Raw genomic sequence first — 24,399 nt, 5'->3', positions numbered from 1 at the left:
GGTCTGAGTTAGGGTTTCTGAGCTACAGCAAAGGGTCGGGTCGGTCATACAATATGCACACCCTTCGAAGGGCCGGCCACCACATTTAAATTGAATGCCGGGCGTAAAACTTTTGAAAAGGACACTCGCAAGCTGGCCAGCAACGAATATGGGGTCAAATGATGATGATGCGATGACTGCAAATTAGATTACAAACGCTGACGATGATGATTTTAATGATGGTGCAAATCAGCCGCACATGGGGGTACGAGTACCCCTTTTAACCTCTCTTTTCAACTCTCTTCAACTTACCCCGATTTACGAGCCTCGAATCTATGAAAACAAGAAGAGCTTCAAAGCTCTTACTAACGCAAAAAAAAAAAAGATAAATCGAATATTTAGCACTTGTAATTCGGATGAATGCACATGAAACGAATCTATTCCTATATAGACACCCTTTATGTCGATTTTAAATCGGTTTAACCCTTTTAAACTGCATTCTTCAGTAATCGTAAAGAGTAATTGCATTACAAAAGACCATTTGAATAAATAAAAAACTTATAAATGTTTACTGACTGTTTCAAAAGGTTTTTAGAAAACAAGAAATCTACGAAATATCTGGTGAAAATCTGAAATTTCATTATTTTAACCATAAGAATTTAGACATTTTTCGTATTAAAGAACTGGGAAGATTTGCTACATAAGCGGCTTGAAAACACTTCGCTTAGTCGAAATGCCAGGTCCAGTTTGTAAAATTCATATTACGTTAATTCCAATTACTTTGAATTTTGATTTTGATTTCGACATAATGATCATGATGATCTTTAACGTTTGAAATAGATCCTGCGGTAGAATAGGGCTCGGCTTATAAATCCTGTTGGGGGCTGTGCCTGCATCTCTCTTTCGATTTTTGCAATCGACTCTTCGTTGAGCTGCTGGAGGTCACGGATTCCATTCAAGCCATCGCCTTGTTCACCTTCCTTTATAACTTCGGTTGTTGGAACTGCGTTGGCTTTGGACGGGTTCTTCCTAACCGACGAGAGGGGTAAGGCCTTCTTGGCGACCTAATAATAACGTTCTCAGAAACACTGTGGCTTATATCGCGAAATCACTCACCTGGAACCAGGATAGAGACCAGCTGGTCTTCTCAGTAGAGGGCAAGCTCCAGCGCAGGACTCTTCCCATGTCACGGAGTTGACCCATCCACTGACTTACTTTAGCTTTTGCCATTGTAACTGGATTTGAAGACAGATAAAACTGAAAATGAGAAATGGAAATCTTTGAAAATTGAAACTTCAATGAAAATAATTTAGAATTTACGTTTTAAAAATATTTATTTATACTTGTGTTCTGGATGCGAGCAAAGGTATAACTGAGGTTAAGGAGCTGAGCTGGTAGGCAAATCGACTTGACAGTTCTATGCCAAGGCCACTTTGTTTCAGTTTTTTGGGACCTGATCCCTGAATAATGTGACATATTAAGTGAGTTTAAATAAAAGATATGAGTAAGTCTAACATCTGGGCTTCTTTAAAATGGTTTCACGAATTCGCTTTCATTAAAGTATTCTTTTGGGAGGATACTTGATATGTGAGAGTTATTTTCTGATACTTGGTAGCAAATTGAAACGAAGTAAAAGCCTTCAGCCTTCAGTGGACACTCGACGGACACGTGTGTTGGAAAATGTGGTACGGGTGGAGGATGACAGCGTCTGGGAAGCGAAAAGGCAGGAAATGGTGGGGGAGGCACAAGGAGGATAAACGACACCAGACAAACTTCGCCTCGGCTTTGGGTTTGGAGTTCCGGGTTCACCATACCATGCCAAACCGAACCATCTCCCCATGCCCATCGCAACGACATTGATGGAGCGAAGCCATGGAACATTAGCTAAATCTTACAGAAAATTTCGCACTGCATGGGGAAAACGGAGGGTGCAGGGTCCAGAAGTATCAACCTCCCATTCGCCCCTTCTCGGGGTTGTAAAGGAAAACATAGCTCAAAGGGTCGCCATACACAGGGAAAAGCAGGGAAAGGATACATACATCCTTACGAAGTGTATTTTTATGATTTCTGTTCTTTTTCGAATATTTTTTTAAATATATAAAACTAAAGTTTAAGTTTTCTTTTTTTAAGTAACTGGTTTTTACTGTACTAAACATAATGTTTTTATTTTTCTTTTTCTGACTTAAATTTTTCTCTCTGCAGGGATGCAATGGATGGAGATGGGTAGTGTCAACAGAAGTCGTATAGGGACACGTTCAACCCCAGAAGGGAACGGCGAACGGAAAGTACAGGAAAATCCCAGTCATCCAGGCAAGAGTTGCGAACTTTGGTTTGGTCCTGTTTGTTTTCCTTCTTTTTTACGAGAATGCCCATTTCTGGATTCAGTTCACCCAAAAAGCCTAAGGAATGTAATGAAGCAAAAAAGAAAATTCATCCTGGCAGCTTAATGTAGGAAAATGTCTAACTAAAACGTAGACAATGGAAACTGGTTGAATAAACAATTACTAAATGCAGAAAAATATAATCAAAACATCAATAAAACATACAGAAACCTTCCAATACGAAACCCAAACTTAGTAATTTATTTCTGAATGGAAGGGGCACAACTTAACAGGATCTCCTATCTATCCCGGGACATAAAGTCCCAGGGAATGCAGACGATGCCATCGGTGGGCACTGACCAGTAATTGGTAATGTGCAAGCTAAGACCTCGGCAGGACTTGACGCCACTTTGGAGTAAATGCCTCAGGGCCACCACCATCTTATCAGGCGTCACGGAGTCGTCCTTGCTAAGTCGCTGCAAGCCCAGCTCCTCTTGGCACTGCCTCCAAAGCTGACGCTCCACCTGGATGTCCCTGCGATAGCGACTGAATCGTCCAATGGCCACATCCAGGTTACGGCATATAAACTCCACAAGATCGGGTCCGGAACAGGAGGCGGGCGCCAGGAACAGACCCGTTTGACTCACTTTCGGAGTATCACTGTCGGGCACAATGGCCAACTGATGATCCTGCAGCGATGGCGGCAGCTCCTGGACACTCTCCTCCAGTTTCAGGTGCTCACTAACCGCCCGGATGACACGTTTCAAGCTGCCCGCATAGGCACGGGCCTCACAGCCAGGTTCCGGGACCTTACGTCTTTCTATGCGGATGCCAAGAAGCACGGCGGATAAAGCCTTCTCATACAAGGGCACCAACTTAAGCTGCTCCTCGTGCAAACGCATCTCGGACAGAAAAGCCAACCATCCTGATGGGGAATCGCCGGAGAAAAGCATTACATCGCCCTCCAAACTGATGCCAGTGTACGGGGCGAAGACCAAGAAACGATTCCGCAAGACACCTAGCTGATTGGCAACCTTTTGATCCTCCGAGAACTCTTGGAGACTCCTAAGGCAATCGTGATAGCGCTCCATATTGCAGCCACAATCGTATCGAGTGCCTCGAATGCCAAGTGACTGGATCAGAGAGCCTTCTAGTTGCTCAATTTTGGTGCGAAGTGTGGTGACTTCAGCGGCCTGGGATCTGGCCAGAGCCTGACGCATCCACGTGTCCAGTGAGTGCTCCTTTTGGTCCTCCTTAACGAGATCCTTAAAAGCACTGAAGTTCTTTTGGACTGCCGCGGACTGGGGCGGTCGAACCTTTTCCCTGCCCAGTTTTGATTGCTCCTTCCTCAGCACTTTTCCCAGCTCCTTTTCCATTTCTAGACCCTACATTTCAGTGGTTTTCTTTAATATTTAAGAAATTTTTGATAAAAAATCGTTGGTTTTACCAGCTTCACCTTTTCTGGTTCCTTCCCCTTTGGCAACAGCTTACAGGATCTCAGGATATTCTTTATCACTGCCCTAGGATCCAGCAGATTCCTATCCACCTGCACTCTGACCAGGCGACTTACCTCCTGACCACCATCCTCATCCGAACCCGATGGCATATAGAACTCCAGTTGGCCATCGGGCGGAAGGCAACTACCGGTTGTGCCTGTCAAAGATTCCAGATGGGAGCTAAGCAGACGCAGAGACTCCTCATTGACCCGCTTTTCAGCTGGACTGCGAGCTAGTCGATCCGTCTGGATGGCTTGGTAAAACGGTTGGAGAGCTGTGACCAAATCCGTACTTAACCAACGCCGATAACAGTCGATGATCCTGCGGCGGACCAGGAAGCGGACTGTGGCCATTATGGGTGCTGCCAGATCGTATGAATTTTGAAAATTATAAAAATTGTAATATTCCCAGTTGATGCTGACAAATTTTGCAATGACTGAAAACACAAACAACTCATAGAACTCATGACAAAACGATAATAAATAATGTAAATATTATTTAATATTTAAAAAATCTGCAAATAGTCCTTTGTTTCACCTGCCAATACAACAAACATATGTAGTTTTGCATTAAACATGAAGTTGAGCTGCTCTAAAGTATCAAAAAATAGCGAATTTGCTGCCCTACGGTTACCCATGTGTGAACAAAAAATGAGAAAAGGAATATTGAGGCAATCCCAGAGGCCACATAAAATTCGCCCTCCTCCTCCTACTCCGTTCATTCCAAAGCGTTGACTACACCAGAAGCAAATAAAACTTTAGCACACAAAACACGCACATAAAAAAACGTCTCACGTTAACCCTATAAAGCTGGTATATTTGTTAAGTACGCAGATTCCCTTTTCCCTTTGCACATTCCCTTTTGTCATGCTCGATGGTACACTCATACATACATACATACATACATACATACATATATACATACATATACATATGTATGTAAATAATAAATAATGCCATCAAGTATGCATGTCAGGACATGTCTTTTTATTTTTGAAAAAGTTTTTAAAGATTTCTATATTTAAAGCAAAATCGGATATCAATATCTTAATATTTCTTGAATTTCTTATCAAATTAAAGTTTACTGGCAATCGGGGGTTAATTATCAATGCTAACATAAAGAGAAAAACGCAGAAGCAAGCTCAAAACTCTTCGTCCGAGAGCAAAGAGAAACGCTAATGGTATCCCCACTTGGAGCTGAGCGGAATTGAGAGCTGGCGAGTTAAGAAATGAGGAAAATAGTTTCACACTTTCGTGAGTCTCGTTTCTACTCGTTTAGCTCATTCTTCTCGCTAAGCGACGAGTAAGCACCAGCAGACAAATCCTCTTGGCGTGAAAATGCACACATGGGTAGGCCTAGACTCGTGGACACCGCCAGCCAAGTGGTCCTCCTCCCTTGCCGTATTGCGAAGGGCTAACATCAAGCGGCACTACGAGCGTCTTAATCCTGATATAATCTTTCAGCGTCTCAGCATTCCCTCAGCAACAACAAGCGAAGCATACGTGTTCCTTAGCCAGACCATGAGTACGTAACCCTCGCTTATAATATCACAATGATACTATATTTATATATTTATCTCAATAAAATAACTGTATATTTACAATCTTTTTGATACTTTAAGGCTTAGTGACCAACGGCATTTAATTCTTTTCAAAATTGAAATTACTTTTTCGACATGTTTGTGGCCAAAACAGGAGTGAGAACGAACCACCTAACCGCCACTCAAAGCGCAAGTAACAAGGGTAAAATATTGCATCTCCGGCAGCTGTGAAACATTAAACTGAGCTGCTTAAACACGCATTCGCGCCCTCTCTTTCATCCGCCCTATACCCACCTCTCTCTCACATCGCACTGTAGTTGAAAATTACTTTTTGCATGTGTTTTTCAGTTTCTTTCTGTTTGTGTTTTTTTCCCATTTTGTTTGCTGGCCCGTTTCCATCGGTTGCCTTTTCACACATGCCACTTATTAACCCAAGAGTGGCAATGAGGACTGAAAATATTTATTTAGAATACATAACAACTTTTTATTCCTTATTCAGACCTACGGCTTTCTTTTAATCTTCTTAGCTAAAACTTTTTTAATCGGATTTTCACCGACCTGTAGATGCCAAAATGGGACGCCCCCAATTAGTGGATACTTCGCGACAGAAAGAGATGCCACTGCAAGTTGTGCGAAAAACTATTGACCCATCGACCGGGTAATGTAAGGCGACCACTATAGGATTCACCACCCAGACATTATCATCCTGCAAGTGCTGAGGACACGCTCATTCCTAATTCGGTAAGTACCCTGACAGCTAAAACATATCTGATATTATCCACCCACTTTGCGCTAGGATAGGCATTTTGTTAATCACAAAACTCGGACACATCAACGAAATAGCTTGGAATGGCCCTTGGTCGTTAAAAACCGAAACCAAAAACTAACCGAAACCGTTTCAAACCGGTTCAGTGCCTCGATATGTTTCAGCGAAACCGCCGTTCGTAGTGGTTAGTTTTCGGGTTCTGCTCTCTGAACCGCTCCTCTCTGAACCGTTCTCTTTCCATTTGGTTCACAGAACGGTTTTTAAATTGCTTGCGGGCTGAGCACGCGAATTTCATTTAGTAAACGAACGTAGCTCAGATACGGCGCATCAAGATCCGTAAACCAGAATAATGTCGAAAAAGTACCCAAATCCGGTGCTTGAGCACTTTATCTACAGCGAAAATACGCGAAAAAGCACATGCAAGAAGTGCTTCTTCGACATGGCTGGTCGTCACTCCGAGAATCTGATGAGACATCTCAAGCGCAAGCACGAGGATGTCTACAAAGTTGTCCGTGCCAAGAAATTTGCCATACGAACCATTCTCGAATACCAACAGAAGGCGCCAAAACAAGGCGAAGTATTCTCCACAGATCAGATCCTATCCTCCATGTTCCACTTCACATCGAAACCGAAAAAGATTCGCATCTCCAAGGTATCACGACTAGGATTTAATACATATTTTAAAAACCGTAAAAAGTCCAAAAACTAAACAGAATCCTTGCCTTCCAGGTTGCTTCTCAGTTGCCGTCGAATGGTAGCATAGAAACCGCCGGCTTAATTGATAATGAAGTGGTGGCCGTCGGCGACAACGAAAACAACGCTTCTGGCAGTCAATTCGATGACATTTTCATAGGGAAAACCGAGCTGCCCGATGAGGTTGATCTGTCGAATGACACTGAGGACACCGAACTAGCATCAGTAGCCGTGTCCGCGGCCATACCTTCGACATCGTCAACGGCAGCCATCAATTCCACTGCCAGCTTGACTTCCAGTCCTGCTCCTGCGACATCTGTTGCTGCTCTAACTCCTTCGGCTCCTGTGGATTCCCCACTCGCCAGCGATGATGCCGTCTACCTTCAATATCTGGCCAACAAGCTGAGCAAGTACTCCGAACGCACCAAGAACATAGTCCAGTTCCAGATCAATAGCATTCTGTACAAAGCGGATATGGGATGTTACGGAGAAGCAGACCCCAAGCTTCTCGATTCCAATTTCATTTGAATGACCATCTTTATGGTCTCTGTGTAATTAATTTTTGTATATTCAATTTTGAAGTATGTTTTAAATAAATTATCCCACGAGTTGTCAAGCAGCTAAAAAAGCAACCGCCGTTAAGGGTTGTTAGCGGGCATAAGGGATGTCAGATATTTGTCTCTATTATGATGTTGTGATTATCACAATTTAAATCAGAAGCAGTTTAAGATTGCTGGTTTAAGATTAAGAAGTAAGAATATGTGGAGACTAACCCCTAAATTAATTATCCAAGATTTTAGTAAAAGCAACGAACCATAAGTTTGGCCTATCAACTTATACCTACTGACCCTTAGTCGCGTTAGTTAAACCTTTTTTTCGGGTGAGATATTTATTACCTGACAAAACAAAAAGCATTTAAAATGTCCACAAATCAGGTCACTTACCCCCTTGAGCCTGTGCCACATCGAACAGAACATTCCGGCGGCAATCAGATCGTTTACCCCAAGTTTGTTTTTTTTGGTTGATGGGATAAAAAGTCGAGGGTTTTGGGGCAAGTCCACTATCCGCACAGGGTCAACATCTTTGAAATCCCTCGTTGGGTGGGTAAAAAGTGCGTAGAGTTGGCATTTTCGCTTTCCACTCTTGTGGAAAGTTTCGTTTTTCGTTACTCATTTTCCCCGCGAGCCGATATGTATTGGTTTGGGTTTGTGGCTGTGCTTGTGCTTGTGTTTGTGTTTGTGTGCTCTTTAAAGCGACGGAAAGAGCAGCAAAGACTGACTCTTCACTGTGTGGGTCTGTATCTGTGTGCCGGCTGGCTGGCTGACCGGCTTTGTTTGTATCTCTCTTCCTGCAGAAACTTGGAAACGAAACCTGCACCGTCTGTTCCGACGCCCCTTCTCTTCCCACAGACCCTTCATCCTGTCTGTGTGTGTGTGTGTGTTTGTGTCGTCTGTTCATATAGGGGCGCCCTGTGTACTTGTAATCCTCCGCAACTCCACCTCTTGATTATATATCGCTTCAACCCCCGTCCCCCGTTCCTCGACCTCTCAGCAATTCGATTTATGTGCAGGCTATACGTTCAGCGTCCTTTTGGCGTGTTATTAAAGGTTCATTACTAAATACCAACGAACTTCTGTAATACGTTGAACCATCTGTCACTAGAACTGCAAATATATTCAAAAATATTCATATTAAGGTTGCTTCCTAGACAGCAATAGCTTAATTATTTTCATCATCATGTTTATCCTAAAGTGGAAATCAATTAATTTCTATTACCTATTGACCTTCTGCAAATACCCCTCTTTACTGTCAGAAAAATGAAGCCCCGAAACTTTTATATAAATTCCATTCAAGAAAGTTCAAAGTTTCTTTTGTGGGGGGATGAAATCGTGTGAAGTTTGGTCGCTAAACTCTAATGCCACTCAATTATGTTTGAGTTACTTGAGATTTGTGTTAAGGGAAAAAAGTTGTAGCTCTAAATAGGGTACATACCTCTGCCACGCACACCTGCCTCAAACCTATCATACCTACATTGCCTTCTAGCTCCTTGCTACGCTCACCTTCTAATAGGTAGAAACAGAAAACACAGATAGAGGAAAACTGCACTCGTAGTATCCCTTGATTAGGCTAGGGAATTCCGTTTAGGAATTAATTACATTCCAAGCAGATTTTTCTTTCTCAAACGCAATTGAAATGTGTTTGCCACATGTGGGCGTGTCACTGATAAGACGGTCGCTTTCAGGACACCCAGGGGAAAGTTAAGGTTTCATCGGATGAATGATGGTGCCTGTATGACGATAAGGAAATGGCAAAAGGAATCTGAGCCTGAAGGGACCATAGAGACGTTATGCCGAGCCATATGGTGGAAGTGCGATAAACGTGGCAACGAAGGCCAATCAAGCTACATTTTCCACATCCTTCAATCGGTAAGGAGTCACATTCCTGATTCTCAATTTGCTAAAAAGCTGCATTCTTAATACGGTTTTAATATGAGCCTTAGTTAAACATTAAAATCACAGATAACACGCATATTGACAGGAAATAAACTGATCAATTCTTGTTTAGGTTCCCCCCCAAAAGAATCCACCAGATAACAAAAAGATTCCCGTGGGCAGAGTCCCAAAGAAAATAATTAGAGGACAGCCCCAACTGTTTACCCAGCTACCCAACCCCTTTTGTTTTTTCGCCTCACCAGCAGAATAGAGTGAGCATCCAAACACCCCTTTTGCCAGATTCCAAATTCCAAATACAGAATACCGAAAACCGAATACCAATCCGAAATCCCCAACCTCATCCTCGAGAGATTGCGAGAGAGATGTGTTCCTCCAGCCGCCAGACGGATAAGTAAACAAATTCAGCTTTATCTTCAATAGGAAACAAGGAAAACAGAGTTCCCCGTCGAGGTTCGCCTTTGATATTTAACAGTATTTGAACAGCTGAAAGATGAGAACAAAAACACCAACCTCGCCATGGATACACACACTCTCACCGATGCGAAGGTATAAGAACACACATCTACACACATGTGTGTGTGTGTATGTAATGTTTGCCAACAAAGGCCAACAACAAGTTGCCATGGGAGTTGCCACCAAAATCTTTCGTTCGCACTCAAGGCAGCAGAAAAACAACAACAACAGCAACATCAAGAAGCGCAACAAGAAGCCGAGGAATAGCTATAAAACCAACAGCAGTAACGGGTGTACCAGGAGTAGATGAAATACAGTGAAGACTAGCTAGGGTATAACCTCTGCTAAGGTATTTCTTCATACAGTGCAGTTCTAAAGACAATCTGCACTGTACATCAGGCCAAAGGAGATATCGTTTAGCAGTAACACCACTAGAATGGAAGTGGAGAGCAAGAAGGATAAAGAGCAACAGGGAAAGAAAGCACAAGAAGAAGATGAAAATAACTGAAACAGTAAGATCCTGAAAGAGAAGGAGAGGCATACGCCATGTATGCTGCGACAAAGCTAATCCCAATAATCTTTTAGTTTTCACAAAGATAACAAGATATAACCGTTCGCGATTTCCATGGCCATGCCTCTTATCGCGCTGATTGATTCCAGGGAATGGGGGTGGCACCGCTTTTTTCCGCTTTTCCACTCCGACCTTATGCAAACTAGGCATAAAAAGAAAAACATAAAACATATGAGAGGGATGGAAGTGGGGATGGAGATATGGTAAGGTATGGAAAACACAAGCACCATGACAGACTGCTTGACATTTCTCCCTTGGCTTCCATGTAATTCGCTTTACTTTTTTCCTTTTCGGCTGTTTCCCATTTTTTTCCTTCTTTTTTTTTTGTAAATAAAATAGATGAAAATCAATTTGACGTGTCTTGAATTCTGTTTTAGGTTTAAAGAACTCGTTTTACAAAAGATAAAAAGGCGAGCAGCAACAGCAGCGAAAAGGGAAAGGCAGAGGAACGAGGGGAGACAAATGGAAATAAACTCCGAACTGTGTACACGCAAAGCGAAGAAGGGGAAGGTAGTGCACTGAAAGAAATAACTGTAACTGCTAATCTGTAGATTCCAATAACAAAGCTAGACACTGACAGTTCTATTCCTTCTAGTAGTTGATTACTCAAAGGTAGCTCTAGAACTAGGACTTCTAGTTTTTTCCCGTGTATAGGTGGAGATCCGAGCGATATAAAAGTGAAGTGTGGAGAGCAGAGAACTAGGAACGTGGGGAAAACCTACATAATTCTTGTAAAATAAACACACACAAAGAACACAACAGAATGTGGAATACGAGGAGAACTTATCGAATTTGTCGCTCCCATCATCATTTAAGGGTGGCAATAATTACATCAATCGCTTTACCATTTCAATTTGAAAACAAATCGAGCCACTCGAACCCCACAACAACAACGGCGGACGACCCCCCAGGGGAAAAACCAAAAAAAAAAAAAAACGAAAAGCCAACTGAGGCGAACGGAACGAGGAAAGAAATGAGGCGAGAACTGCAGGAAGGTCCCGGGTTCCCGTAGAATAAATACACATTTAAGATGGCTTTGTCGGATTCAATTTGGTTCCACAAACAATGACACATGCATTCCGAATCTAGATCAAGAAATTTCCATACGCTTGTCCCCGAATCTCGGGGAATTAATAAACCTCAACTCCTTAAGTCTATTCACAGGAGGAAGTCGTTGAGCGTAAAGGATTTTTGGAATAATTACGAAACCTTACCTTTTTTTGGTAAGTCTCTCAAGTTTTTTAGGTTGATTGGATCAAATATAGAGATATAATTTGGTTTTTAAAATAGTAAAATATTGATAAATTAATAATAACATAATGCAATGTACAAACACTCCACAAAATTGCAACCACTGACTGGACCGGTTTTGTATTACAGCTTCAAAGGGATTCTTCGAATGCGTGCTTTTTTTACATGGCAACTGTTCAAGGGTGTTCGGGAAACCCCCTCGAGAATTCCAAACAATGGCAAAGGTCTCAGGAGTAGGCATTCAAATTGGTTATTGGTATACAGTAGACAGTATAATGAAAAAATTAAGGCCTTACAAGCCAGAAATTAGGCGGTAAAATTAAAAATCCCAAGAGAGAGTTTTTTGAGTAACCTTATTGGGGTGGTCTACGTCTAGTCCACAGATCAGTTAAGTTAGTTTCGCCGCAACAAGAACATATCGATGACCTGATTAACTGTTAATTAATCAGTTAATCCATTGTTATACCATTTGGTTAATCGGCTGATGTCAATCGAGGACACAAGCTGCATTCATTGGCATCCATTTATCCAAGTCCTAATCGCATTTCCGGGATCGATTCAAAATCGTTTATCGATGACACAAATGGATGCCTAATCGAATCAATTTGCCGCCTAACCCATATTCCCATATTCAGGCGTCAGACATCTAGCATCTCAACTCATCATCTCAACTCATTTCATCTCCTAGCCAAAGGGAGTTTTCCTGTTTTTCCTCCACTTTCCAACCGACACACAGGTACACACACACATATACATAGACTATGTGAGTTTTGTGACGACAATGCCCCTCGAAGGTAATGGAAACGACGCGACGGGAGACGTCAACAGGAACGCTGACGTCCACCGCCACCGCCTGTCAGTCAAAATGGGAAAAGCCGGGGAAAGCCAAAGGGGGTGGGAAAACATGGGAGGGAAGTCCTCATGCAGTCACAAACAACAGCCACCGAAACCTCATCATAATCATCATCATCATAGTCCTCGCCGTCCTCCATGTCGTTGTCGCCCTAAAAAAAACACAAGTCGTGAGGAAAGAACATTGGGCCTTACGTACTGCGGAAAGAAGCTGTTCGGTATTTGAACACCTGGACCTCTGGAGATTACCATATATAAGACCGAAGACAAATACAATTTGCCGAGTGACTTCCGAGCTTGGCCACGTGTCCAAAGTTTATTTTACACTCATGTCAACCAGCGGCACAAATTAATCGAAGATTCTTTTGAATAAAATCACCCTAATGTTTACTCAAAATCTTTACAAAAATATTCCTCATTTCGAGTACTGATAATCTTGAACTTTTAATCATATTAATCTCAACCATATAATCTCAACCGTCATAGAACATATCAATTTTGCAACAAAATTGTTCTCTCTTTGAACACCTGAATGGCCCGCTGAAATAATACAATTATTCAGGTTGAATTAATTATTCATCATTATTATTATTATTGCTTCACAAATTTCCACCCCTGCATCGAATGCTTTCAGCCGTAATGATTAAGCCGTTAACCAGTATTTTAGAACAAATAATCTACAAGATGGGGTCTACACATGGGGTGGAAATGAATTATATACGATTTGTGTCACCTTTCTTACCACCAAAATATCAATTAAAATTATTAACCCTTTGTTTATTTCATTTAAGCATCGTTTGACTTCTCTTCTTTACATAATAGCTCAGGTGATTTCATATGTGTTCTTGATTTTCAATACAAAAGACTATTTTTAAGTCCTCATCGTATATATGTATGTATTTTCGCATTTTCTATAACATCATCGGTTTTTGGGAAAATTTAAAAAAATTGACTTTTTAAACTGTGAATAGAGATCGACTAGGATTTAAAAAACAAACTCAAAGAGGTATTAAATTCCATATTTGGACCATTATTGGCTCAGTTATGGGCATAATACTGTCGTCTTCAGAAGGAAAATGGCAGTAACCAATTTTCTCATTTTCGATAACGGGTAACATCATCAATTTTTCTGAAAATTGGCAAAAATTTGACATTTTAAAGTGTGAACACAGTTCTTTGGGAATTTTAATTATGAATTCAGTGATATATGACATTCCATATTCCGACAATTATAGGCTTTGTTATGAGAATAATTCAGATTACTTTTAGGTAACAATCAGGATTATGAGTTTTGACAGATAATGGTACTATTTTTCATCGGTTTTATGCCTATAACTTAGCCAAACAAGGCTCAGAGCTAAAATAAGGACGGTTCTGAGCAGTTTACGACCAATACAAACATTCCTTATCACTACTTTGATGATTTTGTGAGTCTGAATTTTTAACATTTTTTTGCATTTTCTGTAAGGGGTAACATCATCAAAATTTGAGAAAATCGGCAAAATTGTTACTTTTTAAGGTGGGGACACAGTTTTATTGGAAATTTAATTACGAGCTCAACGAGATATTACATTCTATATTCGGACCATTATTGGCTGAGTTATGAGAATAATTCTGAGTTTTTGGGGGCAACAACCAGGATTTTGAGTTTCGACAGAAAATGGTACTATTTCTGATCATTTTATGCCTATAACTTATCCAAAACAAGGCTCAGAGCTAAATCAAAGACTGTTCTGAGCAGCTTTCGACCATTACAAACTTTCCTCATCATTGGTTTGATGATTTTGGGAGTTTTAATTTTTAACATTTTTTTGCATTTTCTGTAAGGGGTAACATCACCAAAATTTGAGAAAATCGGCAAAATTGTGACTTTTTAAGGTGGGGATACAGTTCGATTGGAAATTTAATTACGAATTCAGCGCTATATGACATTCTACATTCCGACAATAAATGGCTTTGTTATGAGAAGAATTCTTGTTATTTTGGGGCCAAAAATAAGAATTATGCGTTTTGACAGAGAATGATCATAGATTTGACCGGGTTTATTACTACGACTTGGTCAAAATAAAGGCTTAGAGCTAATATAAAGGCAGTTTTGAGCAGCTAACGACCTAAGCAAACTTTCCTTATCATTAGTTTAGCGATTTTGTGATTTTGAATTTTTAACAATTTTTTTGCATTTTCTGTAAGGGGTAACATCATCAAAATTTGCCAAAAATGGGAAAACTTGCATTTTTCAAGGTGGGGATGATGTTTTGATGGAAATCAAATTACGATTTTAACGAGGTATTACATTGCATATTTGGACCATTATTGACTTAGTTATTGGCAAAATATTACCAATTTACCTTTCAAATATTCTTGGGAGCAGGAGTACGAGTATTATGCTAGATGGTAGACGGTAAATGTATACATGTAACATATATATAGGCCGGTGCCCTTTCAACGGGACGCACTTAAACTAATTAAGCCCCTCATTGCCGGGCAACCAGAAAAAGCGGACAAGAAGTACGGGGTGTAATGGGTAGAGAAAAGCCCGTAAACGATTTTGCGGGCTGCTGCATTAAAATCCATCAACGGAACGACAATGGGCGTATTGAACAGCGTCATCGCTACACATACCCCTCACATGTCTTCTCGCTCTCCAATTCTTGGGCTCAGCTCAGCGGGGGTCGGTTGCATTCGAGGCAAGAATGCTATAGTCGAGTAATCCCGACTTTGAAATACCGCTTACTCTCTGTTAGACACCTTAGAGAGGTATCAAAACGCAACCAGCTTTAGTAACTTGGCTAGTTATGACCGAAATTGCTGAGTTTTTGGTATGTGAGTAGGTTTTAACATATCCATATATCTACTATAGGTTTTGAGATACTTTCTCGACTTATGGTGTCTGCCAAGAGAGGGCCAGAAATGCCTTACCTATCCCCGATCGGTACATACCCTTTGCCCATTCATTCTGCCGGGTAGAGAACGAGAGGGTTTGTTTGCCGACCAGAGGATTTGTTCACGCCGCGTGGTGAACTTTCCCGGGATGGAGTGGTGTCTGGCGGAGATGAGGATGATTTGGTTTACAGAAGGGGGTTTTCGGTGGGTGGTGGATGGTGGATGTGCTACGCTTCGATTTGGCTTGATGATGCGTTGGAGTGCGAAGCATCAACACATACTCTACTGGGCGCCAGTTGCGACGTAATTAGTTCTTGGTCAAGGCCCAAAAAAAGATTCTTCGTAATTTCCGAAAGGTAAATGCAGTTTTCAAAAGTGCTTACAAGGGCAGACGTTGCTGTGACGCAGTTCTTTTTGAAACATGGCCTACTTTTATCTAAAAAAAAAGTAATAATTGTAGAGTTATATTTTGCCTTTCAGATTTCATGAGAAAAATAGGCCAGTCGACATGAAAATCGCAGCGTTAAACATTTTTTTGATTTTCAATTAAGAAATCAAAAAGAAAATGATTTCATCAAAGGCGATTGGAATCAAAAAGCGTTTTTCACTTTAATTGCCTTCCGAAAAGAGTGAGCATAGAGAGTGGGGAAGAGAGACGGAGAGCAAGCAACCCCCCAATGACATTTTTGTTTTCTTTTCTGCTTGTAAGAGCAGCTGTATTCATTTTGAACAGCTGATGGCCATACAAAATTTATGATGACGCCGAACTCACACAAATCTTACAGACGAAGAGAGCAATCTTTGGCGAAGAGAAGCCCCGCACGCTCTTCGGTGTTCTCTTTTTGATTTTGCTTCGAGGGGGATCACACTTCCGAGTGAGCGAGACAGAAAGGTTTCGGGGAGGCACGATCTTGACAAGTAACAGTTGTTCTTATCGGCCCCCCTCTTTTTCTCTTCTCTTTTCATTTCTTTTATTTTCTTCTCTTCTCGTTCCTTATGTTCTTCGGCCCCCCGCTTTGTCATGTTGCGTTTTTGTGCTTGCACTGATAACAGCTGACAAAAGTGTGCGCGTGTCTACAGTGGTGGGCAAGATTATAGCACCTATACCACCATAAGTAGTACAAATAACTTAGTAAATCTTTAATGTGTTTGAACTGTATTGCTTTAGAGTAACTTGACAACTTTTCTTTTTTCTGATTGTCTTGTGCTCGTAATATTCGTAACTGAAAATATATATCTTCAGTGCTATTTTTGTGTCTGCAACTACCTGTGATTGTGATAGTGATTGACTTGACGAACAGCTGCACATGTAAGATGCCAGAAAGGAGAGGGAGAACAACAGCAGGCGAGAGGTCAATGCCAACGGATCGGATCCTGGTGATCTTTCCATTTTTTTTTCAGAATGGATATCCCCTGTCCTTATAGAGCGTACCTCTCGCTTGGGAGAGATCCTGTTTAAAGAAAGAATGTGTGTTCTTCTTGCCACTCTTAAACTTGAATTCTGGTTTCTTTTAAAATATCCGAAACATGAACAAGTTGTATGTATACTTAATGGATTATCTATTAGCCACGTTTAGCACGTATGCATAGCACCCAACTGCTTTCAGCCAAGTTATAAAGCGGTGAGGGTTAAGGGGGCTGCGTGGTGACCTTAAACTCCTTTTCAAGATAGTGTTGCCAGGCAATTAACATATTGTTTCTACATAAATTGACTTCCGAAGGCATTCTGATTCGATGAAAGTGAAGCAATGAGCTCTCGTTGACTTACAAACCTAAAAATCGACCATATCGCTATTAAACGATTTTGCCACTTCCCGAACAACAACCCCCCGAGAAAGGAAAACCCTCTTTCGGCATAATCCCTGCTTAATTGCTGCCCGCTTTTGAGACATAACCAGTGACAACCCTGCCAAAAGCAACAAACCGACACACGAAAACGCATACTCTGTCACACGTTGAGAAAAACCCCGTCACAGTGAGTTTTTCTACATGAAAATGATTCCAGGTTGCGTATATTTTCGTGGGTTGTGTTTCTTTCTGTGTAGTATAACACCCCCCGCCCCAACCGTGGAAAACAAGGACACCCCTGCCCCTGCGCCTAGTGCCTTTGGCCCTTTATTTTATTGCCTCTCGTCGTGGCTGCCAAACACGAATACACACACACACACATACACAGCAACGTAAGCACACAGATACAAAAACGAGCGAGGGAGATGGCCAGAGGCGGGGAAAAAGAGACAGCAAGAGCCAGGCACCGCGCATAGAGATACAGAAAACGTTGATTATTAATTATGAGACGCTATGGCCGATAACTGTGGGCTAGTTCGCCATTTACTGGGCCTTTGGCCAAGCCCAAGTTGGCTAAAATCTCGAAAATGTCCGTCTGCGAACTGGTTGCAAATGGTTTTGAAAAGGCTATAGACATGGACTCACACCACTGGCTTACTCACTGGCACATGTCACAAATGATGATTTTAACAGTGCATCTGGCCTCCATTCTACAGTGAAGGAAAATGCGGCAGGGTAGTGAGTGATACGAATAATATTGATTGAAATAATATTGATTCCTCTCACTTCTTTGCATTCAGACTCAATAAATGGTCGGCTAATTAAGGGAAATCTATCTTTTATCTAAGCTAGCAAAGTTTTCCTTAGAAGGATTGTTTGATATTCCAAGACCAAGTCTGAAGATACATTTGCACTGAGAGATGGGAATTAATTTATCAGATAAACAATAAAAAGCTAAAGTTGTATATGTCGCAAGGCCGAAGCCTTAGAAAGTTGTTGTTCATTTGTTTCCTAGGGGGCAAAAGGGGGACTGGCTAACCCCCACCTGACCATTCCTTATGGCCTGGCCTTATGGATTAGCCAAAGAGTAACTCAATACCAAATACAAAAACTTCCAAAACGAAGCGAACGGAGAAACGAGCGTGCAAAATCCATTTAAGTTGTACAACTTCAGTTTTGTGGGGCAGACGGTGGTTAAAAGGGAGCGAGAAGGAAAGACAAAGACTGCGAGAGAGAGGGAAGTACTCATTGCACTTCTCCGGCATATAAAAAAAAAACCATACAAAGCCAAATAAACAAAAGCATAGACAGCAAACACAAAAAGTCAGCAAAGACAAAAAGCAAAAAAGCAAAAAGACAGCAAAGACAGTGAAACGACGCCAAACTCAAGCAACATTTGATTGTCGGCCATGCACAGCAAACCAGTATAATTGCACAAACACACACACACACAAGCACACATCGACACAATCGCAAACTGTTGGGCTTACACAAATACACACAAGTGCGGTCAAAATGTTAGGTGCCAAATTGCAAATCTACTGTATTAGTACCTAATTAGAGATACAGTTTCTCAAAAGGTTGACTTTCTTATCATATAGATTTAGATAGACAAGATAGATAAAGATATAGACAGATGAGATTAGTTGATGAAAATATTGTAGACAAGTCCTGGTAGAGAATATGGCTTTAAAGCCAATTATAGTATTTCGCATCATAGAACTCCTGTTTTGACCTCTGCTGTTGGGTTACGTTTTGAGTTGAATATATTTACATTTCGAGTGAAGGGCGATGCGCTCTCTTTTTTGCTTATTTAGTTTTTGTTTTCGCTTCTTGGCCAGCAAAATTAACAAACAAAAAAGTAATAATCAAATGGGAAGCTAAAGACAAAAACGACACAAAAACAAAAAAACAAAAAAAATACATATGTCGCTTGTTTTGTTTTATTTTGTTTGTGTGTTTGACCTCGTCGTTGCTGTTGCTCTCTCTTTGGCACTTTTAACTCTCTTTTGAAGAGAAGGAGCGCAATGACTTGCGAACAGCGACGTTGACGTCGACGTTGACGTTGGCGTCGGCGTCGTCATTGTTGCGCGGCCGTTTAACTCTGTGTGCCCGCACGTGTGTGTATGTGCGTGTGTGAGTGCCATGGTCTCATTTCAAGATAATCGCTCTTCTTCTTCGACCACTCTTCTCCCCCTCCCTTTGCCTACTTTGCTATTGTAATTTAGCGGTTGGCTCTTTGTTGTTGTTGCTGTTGTTATAGTTTATGCTTTTTTTCTCTCCTCGACTGCTTAATGTTATTAGTTTTGTTATTGGCTTTTATTGAAATTGTGTTTAACCCATTTAAAAAGCGTGTGTGTCAACAGGTTTTGACCCCAATTGCAAAAAAAAGGTGTCAAAAGAGGTGGATAAGTAAGGCATGTGCTCTATAAGGAAGTGAAAACAATGGAGCAATTGGGAATTAAGAAAAACTTAGTCATAGTTCTACAACAAAAAGACATACACAATGGCATGATAAAAGTATCTGGAAAATAAAACGCATAGGACTGTATTACAAAACAACTTAAAGAGAAACCGAAACTGAAAACGAAGAAAAGAAATTACTTTCCCATAACGAAGATTTCGGGTTATGCGATTGTGTTTGCCTTTGAAATTATCAAGATATTTTAAGACGGTTCCCTCTGCTGCCGTAGCCCCCAAATCTCCAACCTCTTTTCCTCTTTATCCAACCTCCAAAACTAACCAAGCTGATCTTGAGAAATCCCAGACGCTAAATCGAAAACAAAAACACGCTCAATGCGAGAAAAATTGAATTTGTTTATGTTTAAACGCAATTACGCGTGGAATTTGTACGAAAATCGACGCAGCCTCACAATTTGTTGCTCTTTTTATGGTTTTTTTTTTTTGTTTTTGCAACAAACGAAATGGAAATTGACAAAAGCTGGTGAAAATATGTATATATATAAGTACATACATATATATGTACATACATACTTATGCACATAAAGTAAAACAACTTTTGTTGTCTTCTTTGAACTTCCGGCATTTTCTTGCTCATCTGAAATTGTTGTTATTTTGCTTTCGTTGCTGTTATTGTTTTTGTTTTTGTTAACACGACACGTACTGCAACAAAGTTGGAAATGCGTTTTGCGCAAAACCTGTTAGGAATTCACGAAACACGAGAAAAGCGGCAAATTAAGGAAAATGAGAAACATAATTAGAGGCAAATACTAATCATACAAGGCTAATACACGGCGAGAAATATATCTATTGGGGTTAAAATCTCTATCTATTATCTTCAAGCTTTTCAATTCACTTAGAATGTTTGTTTAACCAGCTAAAAACGTGGGAGATACAGTGAATTACCGAAAATATAAATAGATTGGCGCTGAATTGGAATTCTTGCGGCGCACAGTGCTCATTGCAATGAGCCAGATATCATCAAAAGAAAATATGCCAAGAATTTTCCTAATGGAGGAAGGAGTTGGAGTTACTGAAAGGGCGAGAAGTCGCGGAGAGGGCGAAACAAATAAAAATCAGTCGAATAACGCATTTAAAGACACTCCAAAGCCAAAACAGAAGACCATAAAAATGTTTTCTTCACGGCACTGAAAGAGCCAGCAAGCGAGCGAGTTGGGGAGGGATGGAGGATGGGGGAGCAAGCGAGAAAGAAGGGGCATTTCGTGTTACAGTTTCAATTTAAAAGGAAAAACGTTTCCCACACGCACGAAAAAAAAACACACTTACATACAAACATACACACAAGCGGCTTCATCATCAATTTCTAAATGCAAAACCGCAATAAAAAAACGAGTAGCGTGGACAAAGGCAAAGACAATGCAACGCCTTAATACCCTGTAAACTACTCAAGCTAAATCAATATAAAATACTAAACTAAAAAACAAGGAGTGTAATAATTTTATTAATGTAATTAATATACTTAAGTCCCAATTAGTTTCTTTTAACTTCTAAGTTCATTAGATGCCATCTTTAAAGCTAACTTGTATCTTTTTCAGAGAAGAGTATCTCTAGATCGAGCAACTCAACCCTCGAAAAACGGAAATCGAAGCGCACAAACTTAACAGAGAGAGAGAGAGAGAACAAAATGCTCTCGCAGTTCGGGTAGTGGGACCAAAAAGAGACAGCAACAACGACGGCGCACGTGTAACCGTAAAAAGAGTGAAATAGTAAGGGGGCGGGCTAGGCGGGCTAGGCGGGCCGGGCGGGTCAGGCGTGTGTGCGTTGTGAGTATCTGTGAGTAAGTGCGTGTGTATTTACTTTGCAAAATAACCACCCAACTAAAAGATGGTTGACAAGATAATTGTTGCCCTCTGTCTGCCTCTCCCTCCCCATTTTCGCCTACTTGCCCACCAGTGCCCCGCTCCCCACCTCTTACTTTTGGAGTGTTCGGTCGGAAATGGGGAAAACCCTAGATATTCGATTTCACCAGCAATTCCTTCTGGACTTCAAATAAATAGCAAGAATAATGTAATAGATCGGTGTAAGAAAGAACTACGAACCGGAAATTGCTAAGATGGGCTAAAAAGGGTTTCTTAACCGAAAAAGTTCGGTATTACCAATATATTACAACCTTTCTGGTGACATAGACCACACAAATTAGAGTAAAAGTCAATAAATAATCCGTAGCATCCGGTTAAAGCCAACTAAAACAAATCGATTGCATTGTAATGGGGAATTTTCGTATTTCAAAATGAAATCGGGAGTGCAGTCGTTGGATATAAGCACATGTACCATATCAATATGGTAGCGTCATCGTCATTGGATACCTCGTCGCACCTGTGGACTCGCGATTAACCGGCGGCCAAAATATTTTGACTCAGCACTTTAAACCCAATGTCAGAGATAGACAGAAGCAGAAACACGAACTCGCCGCACGCTCGCGCTCGTTCACTCGAACAATAAATATATTTGTGGGGCATTAGCCTCTAGATATTTGTTTGATATGCGCTTTAAAGGTTGGCATTATTCAAGGTTGTGTTTATTTCGGCCGCAAATTATTTGGGGCATTGTCCGCTCTCGGCCATGATGGTTTAATAGCCCCCATTCCACCCTCAACATTCCCATTTCGCTCTCTCTTATCACTAAGATAACGAAGTTGGGGAAACACTTTGGAGGCCTTGCAATACAAGGAGAGATACTACATCCTAAACCAAGTTATTAGAATATTTGTAAACGGGGTGAGAGAACAAGAGATTCCGTATCTCAAAAACCACATAACCTTTTTCTAATTAATTAGCCACAAACAAATTAAAATCAATCATAGCCGTCATTACTGTCGTTTTACTTGGAAAATGTTCGAGTAAAGGATGGGGAAATAAGATATAGTAAACCATTTTTTATCACCGCTGAGAGCCACCGCAAGGGAGAGAGAATTCGAATTCGGATGGTGACGTGACCATCAATCAAGCGCCTTTTGCTTTTGCTTTTTCTTCTGCGTTTGCTTTTGCTTTTGCTTTTGGCTTTGTCTTTGCGTTTGCGGATCGAATCGGATCGTTTCGAAATTCAACTGCAACACACAAAAAACATTAAAGACCAAACGAAGGCAGACGTCTCCGTTTGAGTTTCAATTTCAGTTTTGGGTCTTTTCTGTCTGCCCGCCTTTTTGTCTTCGTCTTTTTTTTCTCGTTTCTTTGTGGTGTTTTTAGGGCTCTTCCCCCAGACAGGCGGACAATTTCATCAATGTCTTTGCCGCCACTGTAAATGCTTGAGATACAGATACATGCCCATTTGCTTACACCGTCGGTCAAGGCGATAGAAGTTCGTTTATGGCTACTCAGCCAGTCGGTAGATAGCCTCATATAGTATTCTCTCCGGGCATAACTGGCATTCTTAATTGAATTCAAATTCAGAAATGATTCAAAGGTGGCTTTCTGTTGAAACACTTAACCCTTTAGGTGCTAGAAACTTGAGCTCACTTGTTTGCATCGAAATCCATTTGTAGTACAACTTGGGTGCTTGTGGAAACTTTCGTGTGTCCGCCGAACTTCTTTACATTTTTAAGGTCTGGTTTTTGTAGTACACTTTTGCTGTAATCCCCCCTGAAGAAAAAACATAACGAAATTCCCCCCAAACCAAACACAGCAGCTCGTATTTATGTGCATTTGTATTGCGCTACGTAGCATACATTTTCAATGTCACGTATCGCCGTTCAATTTTTGTTGTCACACAGATACACAGACACACACGCCGAACAGACGCACACGCACACGCACAGTCAGACAAAAGAGAGCGCGCGTCTTCATCAGCAACTTAATTATTAAATTAAATGCGCTAAATGGCAGCACACGCAAGTGCCAATAAAACAAAATACGAAAAATTGAGGGTGACGAGAGCAGGGGGAGTGCTGAAATGGTATGGGGCTGGGGGGTGGCGCCACATGCTGCTTACAACCTTGTCCGTTAAGAGGCGTCGCTGTCGACGTCGACGTCATTGGGCTCCACACTTCACTCGAAAATCCACTCCCACATGCCAATTCTTTGCTCTCTTTCTCCTCTTCACGGCTTCTCCTCCTGTCGTTCGTTTCCAATGAAATCAAAAGCATGGACGTTGTTTAAAAAGTGTGTATGTGGGGTCGAATGAAGTCAGAGTTGAGATATACTAGTAGTAGTACTAAACTGCTAAGCTAAAACTGAATAAAATGTATTACAATGGTAGAGCCTCGTTAATTTGGAAGTCAATCAGTGACAAAATCAGGAAGTGCAGGCCTTTCGAATTGTAATTACTTTACATGACTTCGACCTGCCCTGTTAACCGCAACCTCCACCAACCCCTGTCTCCACTGTTGTTTCGCCCATGAGCAGAACCCTTCGCAAATCAAATAAAACTGTCTCACGCTCTCTTTAGACTCTCTTTGGCTGATTATGCGCCGTGTTCCAGCTCTTCCGCTCTCTCTTTGCCGCTCCGCATGGCTGTTTAATTTCCTTGGTTGGCTTGGCTTTGATTGACTTCTTGGCATCTTCAACGCTTTTTTATGGCTTTTATGGCCATAAAGCCGCTTTCGACCGCCAGCTGTTGGCCAAAAGCAAAAAGGCAACAACAATGTGAGTGGGTAAATCGCAACATATGTATGTATGTATTTACGTACATATGCATAGATGCATGCACACAGAGCCATATTTAACACACAGACACAACGGTTTGAATGCAATCACACACACACACGAGCTAATAGTTATGGTGGCACAAGTACACCAGAGGAACATATAATAACACTGGAAACTACGATTTAAGATATACATAATAATAATATGAGTAATTATTTGGATATTAATTCATAAATACCTTAGATACCCTTATCCCTAGATTACTGTAGTGTACGTACATTTGTACATT

The 24,399-nt window shown here is 41.1% G+C and overlaps 3 protein-coding genes across 10 annotated transcripts; 1 reads left to right on the top strand and 2 right to left on the bottom strand.

Annotated features, from left to right (window-relative positions):
• Positions 1-525: 525 nt before the first annotated feature.
• On the bottom strand, positions 526-24,399 carry LOC108103313. 3 transcript variants are annotated; one of them, XM_017208741.2, is made up of 3 exons: positions 24,349-24,399; positions 1,096-1,236; positions 526-1,043 (listed from the first exon to the last, which is right to left on the bottom strand). In XM_017208741.2, exons 1-3 carry the CDS (start codon positions 24,388-24,390, stop codon positions 804-806), a joined length of 423 nt encoding a protein of 140 aa, XP_017064230.1. In that variant the 5' UTR covers positions 24,391-24,399; the 3' UTR covers positions 526-803. The 3 variants fall into 3 exon arrangements, with proteins under 3 accessions (XP_017064230.1, XP_017064231.1, XP_017064232.1); XM_017208742.2 differs by lacking the exon at positions 24,349-24,399 and adding an exon at positions 7,740-7,874; XM_017208743.2 differs by lacking the exon at positions 24,349-24,399 and adding an exon at positions 1,300-1,882.
• On the bottom strand, positions 2,539-4,263 carry LOC108103311 (T-cell activation inhibitor, mitochondrial). Of its 2 annotated transcripts, none has more exons than XM_017208734.1 (2): positions 3,748-4,263; positions 2,539-3,685 (listed from the first exon to the last, which is right to left on the bottom strand). In XM_017208734.1, the coding sequence occupies exons 1-2, from the start codon at positions 4,147-4,149 to the stop codon at positions 2,600-2,602; spliced, it is 1,488 nt and encodes a 495-aa protein (XP_017064223.1). In that variant the 5' UTR covers positions 4,150-4,263; the 3' UTR covers positions 2,539-2,599. The 2 variants fall into 2 exon arrangements, with proteins under 2 accessions (XP_017064223.1, XP_017064224.1); XM_017208735.1 differs by having other exon boundaries at positions 3,757-4,263.
• LOC108103312 lies at positions 5,061-7,415 on the top strand. 5 transcript variants are annotated; one of them, XM_017208740.1, is made up of 4 exons: positions 5,061-5,320; positions 5,418-5,538; positions 5,901-6,754; positions 6,832-7,415. In XM_017208740.1, the coding sequence occupies exons 3-4, from the start codon at positions 6,452-6,454 to the stop codon at positions 7,321-7,323; spliced, it is 795 nt and encodes a 264-aa protein (XP_017064229.1). In that variant the 5' UTR covers positions 5,061-5,320; positions 5,418-5,538; positions 5,901-6,451; the 3' UTR covers positions 7,324-7,415. The 5 variants fall into 5 exon arrangements, with proteins under 5 accessions (XP_017064229.1, XP_017064227.1, XP_017064226.1 ...); XM_017208738.1 differs by having other exon boundaries at positions 5,864-6,754; XM_017208737.1 differs by having other exon boundaries at positions 5,418-6,077; positions 6,138-6,754.

Source organism: Drosophila eugracilis, unplaced genomic scaffold (assembly GCF_018153835.1).
Source record: "Drosophila eugracilis isolate 14026-0451.02 unplaced genomic scaffold, ASM1815383v1 contig_2167, whole genome shotgun sequence".
Taxonomy (NCBI): domain Eukaryota; kingdom Metazoa; phylum Arthropoda; class Insecta; order Diptera; family Drosophilidae; genus Drosophila; species Drosophila eugracilis.
This window is presented reverse-complemented; position numbering and strand designations above follow the sequence as displayed.